Below are 15,900 nucleotides of genomic sequence, written 5' to 3'. Positions count from 1 at the left end.
GAATCTATAAAATCTTTCACTGACTTTAACCCCGCTGATCAACAGGCTGTAAACCAAAGCATGACTTGTGTTGCACACACAATCATTCAGACAGTCTAGATTTTTACTCCTCTTTATTTGTTCATATGTACAAATCAAAATGTCACATTACATAGCAATGTTTGTAGCTCTCCTTTGGTTCTGTACAAGGTTACTCTGTGCTATAGCCTCTACTCACCAAAGCTGTGTTAAGGGCACTTAAGCTAGCATATGCATTTCATTTTCAGATATCAAATGTACCGGAAATTACATTTGTTCTCCCTTATTCATTCAAACAGTCCATGTCCAAACTACCTTGGAAATGCTGTTCTTTTCATTTTCTCCTATAGCGTTGAAACAGAAAGAACATAGACATAAAAGTGTTGAAATAAAGCTCTATGGTGAGTGGATGCTGTCCACATCACCTATGCTAACATACAGCACATTTACTATAAAGTGCACTGTAACAGTGCTTTCATTTGTGTGAAAAGGAGTGTTTCCAGTGTAGAAACAAACCAAGTGGAATATGAAGATAGCTTTAAATTTGACATGGAAAATATGAAGACTAAGATTTGACTCTGCATTTCATCACTTTTGGGGAATACATTTTCTATCTTGAAATGTTCAAAATACGCTGAATAAGTTCACGCAATTCAAAAGGGCCAACATGTTACAAAAAAAAAAAAAAAAAAAAAAAGAACACACAACCAAAATTAACATCAGACAAAACGCCCTTAATGGTTTTAATGTGCCATTTATGCTGGTGAGTATAACCACACAACACTTTGTGTAAATTATTTATCCAGATGCAGGATGGACTACTAGAAATCACAATCAAACACAGACCAGCCTGCTATACCCCTCCATGGTCTAAATATATCCATGGTCCTGTGACGGCCATAATAAACAAGGCAAAGTGGGAGGAAGTGTTTTAGATTCCAGCAGACCTCCAGAGTGGGCATAGGGGCTTTCTGAGTCTGTGGGACCCGGGTAAGATGGAGGTGATATGGGTTCACTGTCTCTGCATGTCACCGGTGCCCTGTGCCTGTGCTGCAGTGGTGCTGAGGTACTGCCAGCTGAGAGCGGCGAGCAGCATGGCAGCAGACAGGTACATGGGCGACAGGTGGTGGGTCCTGGAGGCGAGGCTAGACTGTGACAGGGTGGACTTCTCTCGGATTAAAGCCAGGATGTGCAGGGTCTTGTCCCGCGACGGGTCCGTGTGGGAGACCTTCTGTAAAATCTGCAGAGAGGGAGAGCAATAATGTTTGTGTTAAAGTGCAGCAATACGGTGGAAGTAGGAGAGCAAAACACGACAACACACCCACCTCCTGGCTGTACTGGGCGATGATGGTCTGCACAGCACTCATGTTGGTGGCGTCCATCATGAGTGTGACTGCCTGTCCCTTTCTGATCTTCACCACTCTCTGGAACACCATGGGGTTGTTGTAGCATGTCGACAGTGTAGCTATTGCCATCACCTGGACGGGGAAGAATTTAGCACATAGTCAAGTGGAAGAACTGAAAGAAATGAATGAAAATAAATGTCTTGACAAAAATTGTATGAAAAGTCTCTGTCAGGCCTTTCTGAACATTTAACTGAAAATCTGTGCTGTTCAAATATCATGTCACACAGCAGACTGATCTCATGAAATGGCGTATGTATGAGACGCCAATTCGTATGCCATTATTGGCGTGTTATAAAGACGCATACTCGCTTTTTGGCGTAGGAAGGTTGGTCGGGGTGGAGGATGGGTAAAACACAGGACTTTCACCCAGGAGAGCAAGGATTGTGTCCTGCGTGTCACGTTTCCTAAACTCAACCGTTGCAATAACACGCCAAGTGGCGATAACACGCCAAATGGCGTGTATGTTTACGTCCGCTGCATGCGGCGTAGACATACACGCGGAAAGCTCAAAATGCGTACAGATAACACGCTACTTGGCTTAAGAAAGTGGGCGTATGTTTACGCAAAGTCATGATGTCATGTTGCACACTAATCCAATTAAATCACTACTGGAAGGCAGATAAGTAATGAATCTGTGTGTACCTGTGGAATGGCACAGAAATTGAAGACGCTCTGGTTGCGCAGGCGGGACAGGTAGGCAATAACATCCGGGACGTGTCGCAGAGCATCAGTGACCAGCAGGTTGAGACAGTAGAGAGCCGACTCCAGCTTCTCCGGCTGGGCCAAGTCCTCCAGACGACCTGCAAACTGACTCCAAGCCTGCACAGGGACACAAAATATTAACACATTCCATATGGTACGGTTTATTTTTTATTCAATAGTCAGCAGGAGTCCTGTTGGTTTTTCTTTTACTCTCCCTCTGCTTTTTCGTTTTCTTAAGAGACACAATCAACGCATGACATATGTGGCACAACTCTCCATGCTGCAATCTTTTAATATCAGTCTCAAAAAGGGTGTGACAAAATCTATACATTTCAATTTGAGTGAGTTTACCCCTACTGCATCTCACACACACACACACACACACACACACACACACACACACACACACACACACACACACACACACACACACACACACACACACACACACACACACACACACACACACACACACACACACACACACACACACACACACACACACACACACACACACACACACACACACACACACACACACACAGCAAATAAAAACACAGAAAAGTATTCTAGAGCATACTTGTTTCCTACCATACTGCACACAGTGGGGCTCAGGTCGACACACAAGTAAGACAAACACACTCATACCACGGCAAACGGACGCGTTCTTACCTCTTGTGGCCAGAAGGCACGTCCCTCTTGTGTGTCCTCTAGATAGTCTCGGATGATGTTAGTCTTCTGGAGGAACAGGCCCATGGAGTTGGCCAGCTCAGTGTCGCGCCCCACCTCGGGGTCCTCCAGCTGGGACGCAGAGAACAGCTGAGACAGACCGATACCGACCAGACCGGCCACGTAGTGACAATACTGCGGGATAAAACAAGACAACATGGCATCAACTGTTAGTGTCACAGCATGACATGTTCTGTATGGCAAAAATACTGGCTTATGATTGAACACACACACAGTGACTGTACTATCCAATTAAACATGTATACAATGTTGAAAGAGTCATAAATAGGCTTTGTAGGAAGTTATACGTAGTGTGTGGTAAAGTAAGACTGGATCAAAATGAAGCTACCAGCGTGACTAAATATACATTAAGACAGAATGAGGCTGCAGAGATACACTTCAATAATAACATATTCCTCCAAGCCAAAAACATCTAAGACAAAACAAAAAGTGTCTGCTCTAATCTGCCAGTTTACTCATCTCTAATGTTATGGCCAGTTCAGGGTGCCTGAAACTGTGTTGTTAAGTCATGTTTTTCTCATTGCGATTTAAACGCATGCTCCTGTTACACTCCTGTTATATGTCTAACATTTTCACTGTTATCTTGACATAATAGTAACACAAAGTTGACATTTACCAGGTCCCACTCCTTCATGGATCCCACTTTCTTTTCCAAGAAGTCAGCCATTCCTGCTCCCATACGGTGGCAGATGTCTGAGATGACATCTCTGTATTGCTGAGCAAGGTTTCTGAATTCCAGTGATATCTGGATTGCAAGTACACATGAAGATTATAGTTAATGATTGTATTTATAACAGTCTTTAATCTGACTGACAAAGACTTTTATATCACATACCATCATAGATATTAGACAACCAATTTACAAACTAAACCCTGTCATCACCTGTTATTGTGTAAAAACTAGAAAAAGAATCGGACTGCTGCCATTCTGTCTGTAATTGCATCTTTAAAAAGAACCTACATCAGTGAAGCCTGGAGAGCCCTTCTATGTACCACCATGCAGTGCTACTGACCGTGGGGAAATCCGACAGAACCTGTCGGTCTTTCTCCTGGCTCTCTGTGAAGCACCACCCATCCTGGTACAGGTAGGTGTGGAAATCATTCAGCATGGGAACCTTCTTGTCCAGAGGGATAGTCATGTCGTCCTCGACGGTGTCCAGCGCTCGCAGCACCAGGTAGAAAATACAAACTGCATGCCTGGATCAGAAAGACATGCAAAATCTTTTTTTTAAAAAGCTGGAAAATCTTCCATTGGAGTGCGTTTTATACACGCTGACTGAAAAACTGCCTTGTCATTGATTCAAAAATATATGTAGAGGATTCCCTTTGACCAAGGATATATAAAGTGCACACACACACACACACTCTAAAGATGTGAATATACAAACTGCCATCTCTTTACTGACTATTATGAACTGAGGTGATTGTAACTTAGACACCCAGCAGCAGCAGACACCCCTGTCTGTAATATTAGCAGTTTCCTTCTGAATTCCTGCTGCAGGTCATCGCAGGTTACCAGGAGAATGGGGCCACATACACTCACCTGTTACTGGTGGTTTAATGTTACTTTTACTTATAGACACAAACACTTGTTGGTTTCAGTATCTCCAGTGCGAGGATTGGGTGCTTTAGTCTGTTTCACATCAGTATAAAATTAATTTGGGGGCTTTTAACCATTGGTTGGATAAAAAATGCTATTTCAGAACCAGAATCAGCTTTATTGGCCAGGTTTGCATAGACAAACAGGGAATTTGACTCTGGCTAATCTTTGCTCTCAAGTACAACGCTCACTTAACCTATAAAGAATAAACAACAGAAATGACAGTAAGAACTATAAAAATAAAAAAAAATACTGTTAAGTATACGGTGTAACGCACTAGAATTTACAAATTTACAAAAAATATACAGTAGCAATTGATGAGAGCGAAGGAATGGGAAGGAATGGTGCAATATCAAGAAGATATCACCTTCAGGTTATAGGAAATAATGGACATTTAACACTATTTTCAGACATTTGATAGACAAAACAATTAACCAAGTGATCATAAAAAAAAAAAAAAAAGTCTATAGATTAAACGTTAATGAGTTAGTTGCAGCCCTAAGTGACATGTTTGACTGTATAATGTGCTTGATCATACTGTATCTTAATAATCTTCAGATATGTACTTTCCTTGGTACAGTAATCAACAAACACCTGATATGCATAAAAGCTGTGTCTTCTGTCAGACATAATTGCAACTCCACAGGTCATACTAGCATTTGTGGACCGTTTTCTGGAGTAATAAGACAAATGCACCAGAGAACATACTGGATCCAAATCCAAGTAGGCCTCAACTGCTAGTTTCAACGTTGTACATATTTTTCGATATATCTTTTGTTTTGCACATTATGCACATGTTTCACAGAGAAGTAGCCTAGTACTGGTGATGCAGAAAAGGGAAGTACCCAGCCAACGCCCCTGGTTCTGCACTTTAGGAAAGAAAACGCAGACACGCCTCCTCACCTGGAGCCTGCTTTTATTTACTCACCTTAACTCCCCGTCCAGCGCTTGTATCACAGCCGCAAAACTCCGGCTGGTTTGGTTCAGGTACAGATAGCAGGTCCGCAGACTCAAACTCATGGACTCCTGGCAAAAGAGACAGAAGAACGTCGTGTGTCGGTAAAAGCCTGAGGGTCTAAGGACGCTGGAGGGACGGGCAGCCTCCTGCAGGCCCCGCTCCCCAAGCCTCCAGCTCGGTAGGAGGGACCGAGGAGCGGTCCCGCAGCCTCGCGGCGTTACCGAGAGAGAGCGCTTGAACACGGACAGAGAGACTGGACACTTGCAGCATACTCCGGCCATACAAATAACCGCACAGTACGACCGAGATTCTACAAAACGACTCTGTCCATGTCGACGCCACGGCTGGTGGGGACAATTTGAAACATGTAGAGGACAGGCGAGTTGAGGGGTCGAATAAGGTGAAAAACGTTTAGGTGGACGCCTGGAAGAGCTAAATCAAGCCCTCCACTGGACTGGATTTAGAACAGTCTAACCCTTCACTGTGTATGGGAGCGGGGTCTGTGCACAGCGTTTGTAGATCTGTTATTATGATTACTCCGCTCCTCCCACTCTAAAAGCTGTAGGCCACGTTTTATAATCTGAAAATAAATGTGTCTAGTGCTAAACCCAATATACATTTCTGTATCAGAACAGAAACAGAACTGTATAGGCTATAATGTTTTGAATGTAAAACACATAGGCCTAAAATAGTAGCCTTATAGCCTAGTGGTTGTATCTGCGTAGGCTATGTAATGACCTAATGTTGCCTCTTGGTGATCATCATCATGAGCAGGCATAACAATGTTTTGATTTCAGTCACCTGCGACTGCGTGCAAAAAAACTTTTTTTACGACTGATATAGAACAACAAAATCACATCAACACTGTCAAAAGCAGTACCATGCTTGGATAACTGAGGTATCTTCTTTTTTAATACATGTATATTTAATGAGCACTGTTGGAGGGAGCCGGTGAGTCAAGATTTTTATTGCCAACAGCTGCTTCTTGTAATTGCTGTGGACATGACAATAGCCTACATATCTTGAAACTCCTAGTTAGCTAGATCATGGCCAAAATGTTTTACAGTGAACCCCATAGGCCTACATAATTTAAGATGAGAGCATGCAGGTTATTGTAAAATCACTATGATCTATTTTAGCTGGATAAGAATTAACATGATTATTTTAGCCTGATAACAGTATTTAACCCCAAATTAGTTAGTTAGTCAGTTAGTCAGTTAGTTAGTTAGTTAGTTAGTTATTTGAAGAACAGGGCCCAGATGTGAATCAATGGTATGGACCAAAGTACAGAGTGTGGATTGGTAGCTGGAGAGAGCCAGTTTACCTCCTTGAGCAAGGCACCGTACCCCTCCAACTGCTCAGGGTGCTGGTTGAACATTGGCAGCCCACTTGCTCTAACATTTCTCCATTTGTGCATGAATAGGTAATGAGCATGTGTGTATATTTCAGGCCTGTGTATAGTGATTTAAAAAAAAAAAACAGTGTAAATTGTATTTTCCCAACTGGGGATCAATAAACAGTATAAATTATTTGTTGTGGGAAGGACAGTAGAATGTATGTGTAGATAGTAAAATCTGTGACCTGTCAGATTCTGTGATGTGATGCTAGAGGGTAGAGACACATATTGATGCTTTGACCAAATATTAACAGGTTTAGTGTTCTATCACTATAATCAAAATGTGTCACTCACTATATTCAAATAGGCTATTATGCAATAGCTGAGAGTCCAACTGAATTACTAGTGGTCAGAGGAGAGCTCCCATACTCTCAAAGAAAAATGAGGAAGATCTGGTATCCTTCACTATCCTGCAAAACTATTGATTAACTACGTATGATTAGATTCACTTCACAATGCATGGATGCATGTGTTAACATTTTGTTTGGGTCATTTCATAATGCTGCCAACCAAAATTAAGGCATTATAAAGACTCACTGGTCAAAGCACCCCTCTCTCTTTCTCTCCGGTTCCCAATGGTGTTAAAACATTGGGATTAACCGTCAAATCATGCGCACAGCATCTCTCCCTGCTGTTTAACTCTCCAAGCTTATTATGTAACGTAAATCCCAAGTCAATGGGCATATCTCCCTGCCTGCCCAACATAGGAGTGAGAGATCTCATTAGTCCAACTAACTGACTGTGTTTCCATCGGCTCATGAAGGAGTAGCTAAACCACAGCACCCTAGGCTGTAGCCAGGTCAATCCATTACAATGCAGATGGCTACTTGTTGGCCTATGGGTTGCCGTACAGAATAGCCGGTTCGTGCTAATGCTATTAAAAGAGGAACATTATGTGCTGCTTGATCCGAAAGGCAAATGTGTAAAGGCAACCATGCATCCAACTCGCATGTTTCTGCTGTCTTTATATTCAAATCACAAGTTTATTCTTAGTGTATTTTCAAAAAGAGAGTTTACTCACATAATCCAATTTTGGCATGACGGTTTTGCATCCCCCCATTTTAAACTTAAATAGGTTGAATATCTCTTCTGGGTGGCCCAGTGACTTAAGAATGTCCATGTTGCTTTAGATGTTCAGCTGTAACTCGACGAATTGATGTGTAAACCTGGAGAGATGTTCCCCATCAAAGCGAGATACAGCTGCAGCAGCACCGGGAAGAGAATGCGGCTTTCAGTCACAAGTGTCGTCAGATCAACTGACACCTCCGATTGGTTGGCGAGTCATGGGCATAGGGTTCAGTGTCCAATGAGCGACCAGAGTGTCTGGTGTGATGCCCCGCCTCAGCGAACTGTCAGTGGAGCGCGGCTTCTGATTGGTCCTTTATTTATCCTGAAGGGAAACATTGAAATCGTATAATCCTGGGACTGATACCAGTTGGTTGTGCTCGTAGTGTGTTCACACACTGCGTGTTATTTATCATCTCGAAAAATAGGGAATTTAATTCATCTTTCTAGGCTTTATCTGTTTTTAAATAATTTGTCCATTAATACTATGAATAGAAAACCTTTTTATATGTAGGATGTTTAGCTTTTTATACATTTTTGTTTGACTGTGAGGCAATGTGTACTTTTGTTTTTTAAAAGCTATACACAAACAAAAAAAGGTAGCTACTAAATACAATATACTATGTAAAAATGGCAAATATGTATTTTTAAACAAAATAGTCACAAATAAAGTGAGGGGCCTAGGAAGTTGTACTAAAAAGTTAAATTCAACATGATGTATGAATTGCCTGTAAAAAATATTTTATTAAAAATGAGTTAAAATAAGGCCTCACTAAGTGTCTTAGCTCCTGCTATAAAGTAAAGCCTGGTGAGTCAAGCTTAGCAGCCTCATTGCCAAGTAGCATCAACAAGTCAGTAGAGGACATCCAAGCATGGCAAGCATTTACCAAGACCTAATATCTCTTTATCTCTCACTCTTACTTGCAGTTTCACACACAAATGCACACATTTGCAGACGTCAATAAAACTTTTTATTTAAAATATTGACAAATGGAATTTTACAGTAATACAGTTTGTAGCAATGGGTGCACATTTAACACCCGCATAGAAAGAAAGAAGAAGAGTGATTGAGTGTATATTATACCATCAAAAACATAATAAAACTCAATGATTAAAGCCTGGCTGAAAATAGCCTGTGTATGGGCTCAGGTTAACAAACAATTTGATGACACACACATCCTGGTGAGAACCTGGATGCTTTTCTAGACCCACAAAGACTTTCACAAGTAAGACGACACATATGAAACAGTTCAGGGAAAAGAGCCCTGAGAAACAGGCCTCTTCACAGCAGACTTTTAACTTGCCATGGTAGGAAAAGCACAAGTTGAACTAATTACATTAACGATGGCTCTTTTCTATTTAAGCGTCCCAGTGTGACAGTGAGCCAGCATGCACAATACTACAACCCTGCCCTACTGCTAATTGGCATACACTAGTTAGATGCACCTGTGCTCTACCTGCTATGACACGTCAAAAGTTTGCAGTGAAAAAGACCTATTACCAAACTGTGTCCACAACAATCAACAGAGAGCATGAAATGTAATCAGTGTAAAATAAATGTGCCTGGGACACAACTGTGTTTTATTACTAATTGTGAGGAATATACTTTAAAGTGAGAAAATAACATTTTTTGTAAGCATCCTGAATTGGACCTTAAAGAGATACACCTTTTATGAGAGGGCAGAGAAAGCTGCAGTCAGCTCTGTCTGTGTGCAGACAGCAACAATCCTATTAGTAGGTTTATTGGCCAAGACCGGATCAGGAAAGACGCTTTCACCCTTAGTCAATCTCTCCCCCCCTCTCTCTTAATTTAAAGAGCTTTATTGGCATGACAAGACATTGCTTATTGCCAAAGCAGATAACATATAAATAAAAGGAAATTGACAATAACTGCTACACGGGTGGCAGTGAAGGTCAGGGGCCTCGACGGACCAGACCCGGGCAGCAGACGCTGGCTCTGGGGAAGAGAGGGGCGGAGCTGTCAACTGATCACCATCTGGTGGTGAGTTGGGTCAGGGGGTGGGGGAAGACTCTGGACAGACCTGGTAAGCCCAAACGGGTAGTGCGGGTAAATTGGGAACGTCTGGAGGATGCCCCTGTCCGACAGACTTTCAACTCACACCTCCGGCGGAGCTTTTTGTGCATCCCTGTGGAGGCTGGGGGCATTGAACCCGAGTGGACAATGTTCAAAGTTTCCATTGCTGAAGCTGTGGCGAGGAGCTGTTGTCTTAGGGTCTTATGTGCCTCAAGGGGTGGTAACCCACGAACACCATGGTGGACACCGGTGGTCAGGGAAGCCGTCCGACTGAAGAAGGAGTCTTTCCGGGATATGTTATCCCAGAGGACTCCGGAGGCAGTTGCAAGGTACCGAGGGGCCCGAAGGGCTGCAGCCTCTGCCGTGAAAGAGGCAAAGCAGCGGGTGTGGGAGAAGTTTGGAGAAGACATGGAGAAGGACTTTCGGTCAGCACCAAGGTGCTTCTGGAAAACTGTTCGCCACCTCAGGAGGGGGAAGCGGGGAACCATCCAAGCTGTGTACAGTAAGGATGGAACACTGTTGACCTCAACTGAGGAAGTAATAGGGCGGTGGAAGGAACACTTTGAGGAACTCCTGAATCCGACTAATGTTAGAGGCAGAGCTGGAGGATGATGGGGGATCATTGTCAATTTCCCAGGTGGAAGTCACTGATGTAGTCAAACAACTCCACAGTGGCAAAGCCCCTGGGATTGATGAGATCCGTCCAGAAATGCTCAAGGCTCTGGGTGTGGAGGGGCTGTCCTGTTTGACACGCCTCTTCAATATTGCGTGGAAGTCTGGGACAGTGCCAAAGGAGTGGCAAACCGGGGTGGTGGTTCCCCTTTTTAAAAAGGGGGACCAGAGGGTGTGTGCCAATTACACGGGTATCACACTTCTCTGGTAAAGTCTACTCCAAGGTGCTGGAAAGGAGGGTTCGGCCGATAGTTGAACCTCAGATTGAAGAGGAACAATGTGGATTCCGTCCTGGTTGTGGAACAACGGACCAGCTCTTCACTCTCGCAAGGATCCTGGAGGGAGCCTGGGAGTATGCCCAACCGGTCTACATGTGTTTTGTGGATCTGGAAAAGGCGTATGACCGGGTCCCCCGGGAGATACTGTGGGAGGTGCTGCGGGAGTATGGGGTGAGGGGGTCTCTTCTCAGGGCCATCCAATCTCTGTACGACCAAAGCGAGAGCCGTGTCCGGGTTCTCGGCAGTAAGTCGGACTCGTTTCAGGTGAGGGTTGGCCTCCGCCAGGGCTGCGCTTTGTCACCAATCCTGTTTGTAACATTTATGGACAGGATATCGAGGCGTAGTCGGGGTGGGGAGGGTTTGCGGTTTGGTGGGCTGGGGATCTCATCGCTGCTCGTTGCAGATGATGTGGTCCTGATGGCATCATCAGGACCTGCGACCTTCAGCACTCACTGGATCGGTTCGCAGCCGAGAGTGAAGCGGTTGGGATGAGGATCAGCACCTCTAAATCTGAGGCCATGGTTCTCAGCAGGAAACCGATGCAGTGCCTTCTCCAGGTAGGGAATGAGTCCTTACCCCAAGTGAAGGAGTTCAAGTACCTTGGGGTTTTGTTCGTGAGTGAGGGGACAATGGAGCGGGAGATTGGTCGGAGAATCGGCGCAGCGGGTGCGGTATTACATTCAATCTATCGCACCGTTGTGACGAAAAGAGAGCTGAGCCAGAAGGCAAAGCTCTCGATCTACCGGTCAGTTTTCGTTCCTACCCTCACCTATGGTCATGAAGGCTGGGTCATGACCGAAAGAGCGAGATCCAGGGTACAAGCGGCCGAAATGGGTTTCCTCAGGAAAAATTAAATCAAATTAATAGACAAAAAATTATATCCTGAGAAAAGTGGATTTTGAGGGGTATATTTCCATAGAGTCCCATTCATTCTGCACTCGCCTGCGATCACCCCCAGTGGAACTCTGGTGGAACTGCAACCAGTTCGGAAGCCGGAAGTATCAGGAGAGTGGAACTTCTCTTATTAGAAATTCTCTGGTGGTGTTTCTGTGGTCATCTCTTAATCTGTGGCAGGAGGCAACATAAGTAGCTTCTAGATGCAGCAGTTTGAATTTCTCTCTCTCTCTCTCTCTCTCTCTCTCTCTCTCTCTATCTTTTTGTGTTGTCTTACATTTGTATTTAAATTGCATTTTTATTTCTGACTGCTTTTTTGGCGTTAACAAGACTACAGCTCTGTGAGACTGAACGCACAGCGGCACTTTAAGCTAAATACTAATGGCAGCATTCTATCATATGCTACTTAACAAAGTGCAGCTGACGCTGATAGCAATGTTGTTAGTTTTGTAGGTATTTGCTCATAAACTAGAGTTTTCAAGAAATTATAATGTTGATGATGAGCTTAAAATGACAAGTCATTCATTCACCCTGAAGGGGACTGAATGGCAATCCCTCAAATAGTTGTTGAGAAATTTTACTTGAAACCACAAATGTAAACTAATGGTGTTGCAAGAGAAAAACAAATCAGGGGATCACCAAAATCAGTAGGGTTCATCCTCAGGGCACCATGAATGCCATTAAACAAAAACTTCATGGCGAACCATCCAATAGTTATTCAGACATTTTATTTCAAAACCTTGAATAAAAGTTAATATCCTGTGTTGGACACACTCTGACCTGAATGCGCAGAAATGCTCTGTCAGAATCCAGACAGATCCTGTCTAACCTGTCACTCTGCATGGCGCAACAGTCTCCTCCTAATATGTGCTGACATGCCTTTGTTTTAACACTGACACTGTCTCAAAACTTTTAAACACAAAGAATGTAGGGTCCTTGCCAAAAAGTTAACACCATTTTCTAAATAATGTTTCAAATTCCTATACTTAATAACACACTAATGAATGAGATCTAATAATGATGCCATACAACAACAAAATTGCTTTACGATAAATTCTCCTTCACAGTGTCTGTTTCGCCATAATATTCGGAAACATACACATACTTGGAATCATGGGCTGACTTTTGGTGAACCAAGGACTAATTGTGCAATTATATTTCAATAGGTATCGCTCTTGTTTACATAGGGTTAGGGTAGGGTTATGGACTGCAGCCAACCTCCAGCACAGTATGTGTGTCACTGAACCAGAAACATCTCATACATTGTCATTAGTCTTCTACTCTTATCACTCAATGAGGCAAAACTAACATGTCTTGCACTTCCAAAGAAAAGTGGGCCTTGATCTTTTTCCTTTTAAACTTCTTTGAACTTGCCAAACTGGAAAAAGGGTTGCTGACGATATAACACAAGTTGATGACACACACTTGGCTTGGCTGAAAGAGGCAAAACGTCAACAGTGTTTAGGGAAGGTAATATCATATATGGCCGTGGCCCGTGAGCATTACCAAGAGGAGGAGCTCACTGTTGAGAGTCACAAACTCTCAAGCTGTCTCAATAAGTAAACTTGTTAGGAGTACATCCATTGCAGCCGTTGCTTGTGTAGCTTTGTTTGTCAGAGCTGTTTCTCTTGTCATCAGGAGACTCCTTTTCAGGAGAAAAGAGGAGCCACATTTTAACTGAATGATTCCTGAACTACCAGGGCTGAGGAGTCTGGATGGAACTTACCACGTGAGTGAACTCAGTTGTTACTTTGACAAAAACTATGAAGGACAGGTGAAGGGACGTTTCCTTTCATCCTGATAGTGTCTGACTTTTCTTTCACTTTTCTTTGCTGAAATAGCTGAAACATTGCTCAGGCTCTTAAATTAATATATTCTTTCAGCAAAACCATCAACTACGGTTGTCCACAGATGTCCCACGAAGCTAAACAGTATTTGGTTAATTTCTAACAGCCACTGTACATACACTTTTCTCTGATCTTAAATGATAATCAGTCTGTTTTTATTCAGGTTAAGTCGTAAACGATCTCTGTTAAGTGGATATGAAAAAGAGCCTCCGCTGTACACAAAGAAATGTCTGAAAACTCTGCTGGACAGATATGAGACTGACAGAGCCACAGAGCATGCCAAACTGAAGTAAGTACTGACTGAAGAAGAGTTACACTGTACAATTCACATGGGGTGGAACTGTTGTCTTAAGCAATGTGTTGCAATAGGAAAGTCGCAGGTTTATTCTGGGTTGTATAAGGACAGAGGGTATTTCAGGTGTCACGCATTTTCACTTCCTCTTGGTATTACTAATGTCATATTATATGCTTTATATGATATATATTGTTATGTTTCACAAGCCCTATATGTCACAGCCGGCTCCTAGGCTGCAACAGACAAGTTTACAAGTACAAAATAGGCATGTTTAAGCACAAAAATATATAAAAGAATGTGGAATCAGTCATGTAAGCGTGTATGAGTGTGTGGAAATGTGCAGCAAAAAGAGAGGGACTGGTACTAGGAACTAGGTGCTAGGAAGGTGGTGAGCTTAACGTGTGGCTTCATGTGTGGCTCAGGAAGCTAATGACGACCCTCTTCCCCAAGCTCTGCTCTCACCCAGATCCTGTAATAAAGAAGAAGAGCCAGCAAAACAGGCACATCTAGCATTTCAACCCTAGAAATATGCTCATAGAACGGACACTTAACATGCCTAATTTGCATTTACTGTTTATTATTGACTTTGGAAAGATTATTTTAACAAAAAAGTAAATTATCTGATCTTAAAGGAAAAGTTCAACATTTTGTGAAATACCCTTATTTGCTCTCTTGCAGAGAGTTAGATGAAAATACCACTGTCATGTCTGTCCATTGAAAATTAATCTGCAGTTGCTTAACTTAGCTCAGCACAAAGACTAGAAACGGGGAAACTGTTAGCGTGGGCTTGTCGAAATGTAATGCAATCGGCCTATTATGTTGCTATTATTTCTTGGCTACCTTGGCTTGACTATTTCTTCCAGTCACTTGCTGGAGTCAAAACCAAAATGTGTCACTTTTTGCCTTCAATATTTTGTACGGATTGAACAAACAAAATATAACGTGTTAATTATTGAGCTTTAGAGGTGCTGGTAGGTGGATTTTGTTACCGTTGGACAGAGCCAGTCTAGTTTTCCTCAGTTGAGTCTTTATGCTAAGCTAAGCTAAACTAACCAGCTACTTGCTAGTTGATGCATATTTAATAGACAAACATGAGTTGGTATCTACTTTCTTGTCTACCTCTCTGCAAGAACGCAAATAAGTGTATTTCCCAAAATGTCAAACTATTTGTTTAAAAATGTAATAAAATAAAAGTTTGACACCAAAATTCTTATCATATGTCAAATTGAACTTTGTGCTTAGAAGTGTCAAAAAGTATTCCTGAATCTCACTATGTTTATATACCCCGTTTCACAGTGTTTTTGTGTTATTCAGCCAAACTTTGTGTTCCAGGACGAGCTGGGGTCGGCCCTGCACACCTGAAGCCTGTGTGAATGGACGGTCACAACTCCTGACGGACACTGAGAGCTTCTTCCAACAGGTATCATCCTGGGCTGACACACAGTACTCTGTGAAGAAGGTATTGGAGCATCTCAAGTTCAGACAATCCTCCGATGACATCTTACTCAGTGAGTCAGTTAACAAGAAATTTTTGGAATTTCGCTGTGACATCACTGAGGAATGTGGTGCAGAAGATAAGCAGCATTCATGGGCCGTTATTGAAAAACAGGAGGAGGTCGTCATGTATGGACCTTATTATCCTAATTACAACAACGGGGAACACAGCGAGGACATCCTTATAAAACAAACCCAGGAACTTCTGGAGTCAGAGACTGTCTCGGAGGAGTGGAAGGTGTATGTTTTCACCATGAACAGCCCGTGTTTGGCTAGAAACACAGATCCATGCATGCTAAACCTGGTTCAGAAAGCTAAGGAGTGGTGGAGCGTGTATGGAGTAAAGACTCATATTGGTTTTGTGAAAAGCTGGGGCTTCAAAGGAGCCAAAGAAAATCTGTTCAGGGATATTAACTACAGCCAAGTGGACTGTATCAATCAGGCTGAGGACCATGAGAACTACGTCAAAGCAGCTGAAAAGGCAGATCTT

The 15,900-nt window shown here is 42.8% G+C and overlaps 1 protein-coding gene and 1 long non-coding RNA gene across 6 annotated transcripts; one reads left to right on the top strand and one right to left on the bottom strand.

Annotated features, from left to right (window-relative positions):
* Positions 1-96: 96 nt before the first annotated feature.
* On the bottom strand, positions 97-8,133 carry fdft1 (farnesyl-diphosphate farnesyltransferase 1). 5 transcript variants are annotated; one of them, XM_028604921.1, is made up of 8 exons: positions 7,852-8,133; positions 5,405-5,502; positions 3,890-4,073; positions 3,493-3,621; positions 2,799-2,990; positions 2,067-2,243; positions 1,344-1,496; positions 732-1,258 (listed from the first exon to the last, which is right to left on the bottom strand). In XM_028604921.1, exons 1-8 carry the CDS (start codon positions 7,948-7,950, stop codon positions 1,031-1,033), a joined length of 1,260 nt encoding a protein of 419 aa, XP_028460722.1. In that variant the 5' UTR covers positions 7,951-8,133; the 3' UTR covers positions 732-1,030. The 5 variants fall into 5 exon arrangements, with proteins under 5 accessions (XP_028460721.1, XP_028460722.1, XP_028460723.1 ...); XM_028604922.1 differs by lacking the exon at positions 7,852-8,133 and adding an exon at positions 6,315-6,398; XM_028604924.1 differs by lacking the exon at positions 7,852-8,133 and adding an exon at positions 6,236-6,254.
* LOC114573036 (uncharacterized) lies at positions 5,340-15,311 on the top strand. The gene is made up of 4 exons (XR_003694855.1): positions 5,340-6,332; positions 13,413-13,503; positions 13,785-13,910; positions 15,249-15,311. It is a non-coding gene; the product is annotated as an uncharacterized LOC114573036 (long non-coding RNA).
* The last annotated feature ends 589 nt before the right edge of the window (positions 15,312-15,900 follow it).

Source organism: Perca flavescens, chromosome 18, assembly GCF_004354835.1.
Source record: "Perca flavescens isolate YP-PL-M2 chromosome 18, PFLA_1.0, whole genome shotgun sequence".
NCBI classification, from domain to species: Eukaryota; Metazoa; Chordata; class Actinopteri; order Perciformes; family Percidae; genus Perca; species Perca flavescens.
The sequence above is the reverse complement of the archived record's forward strand: the minus strand, read 5'-3'. Positions and strand labels throughout refer to the sequence as shown.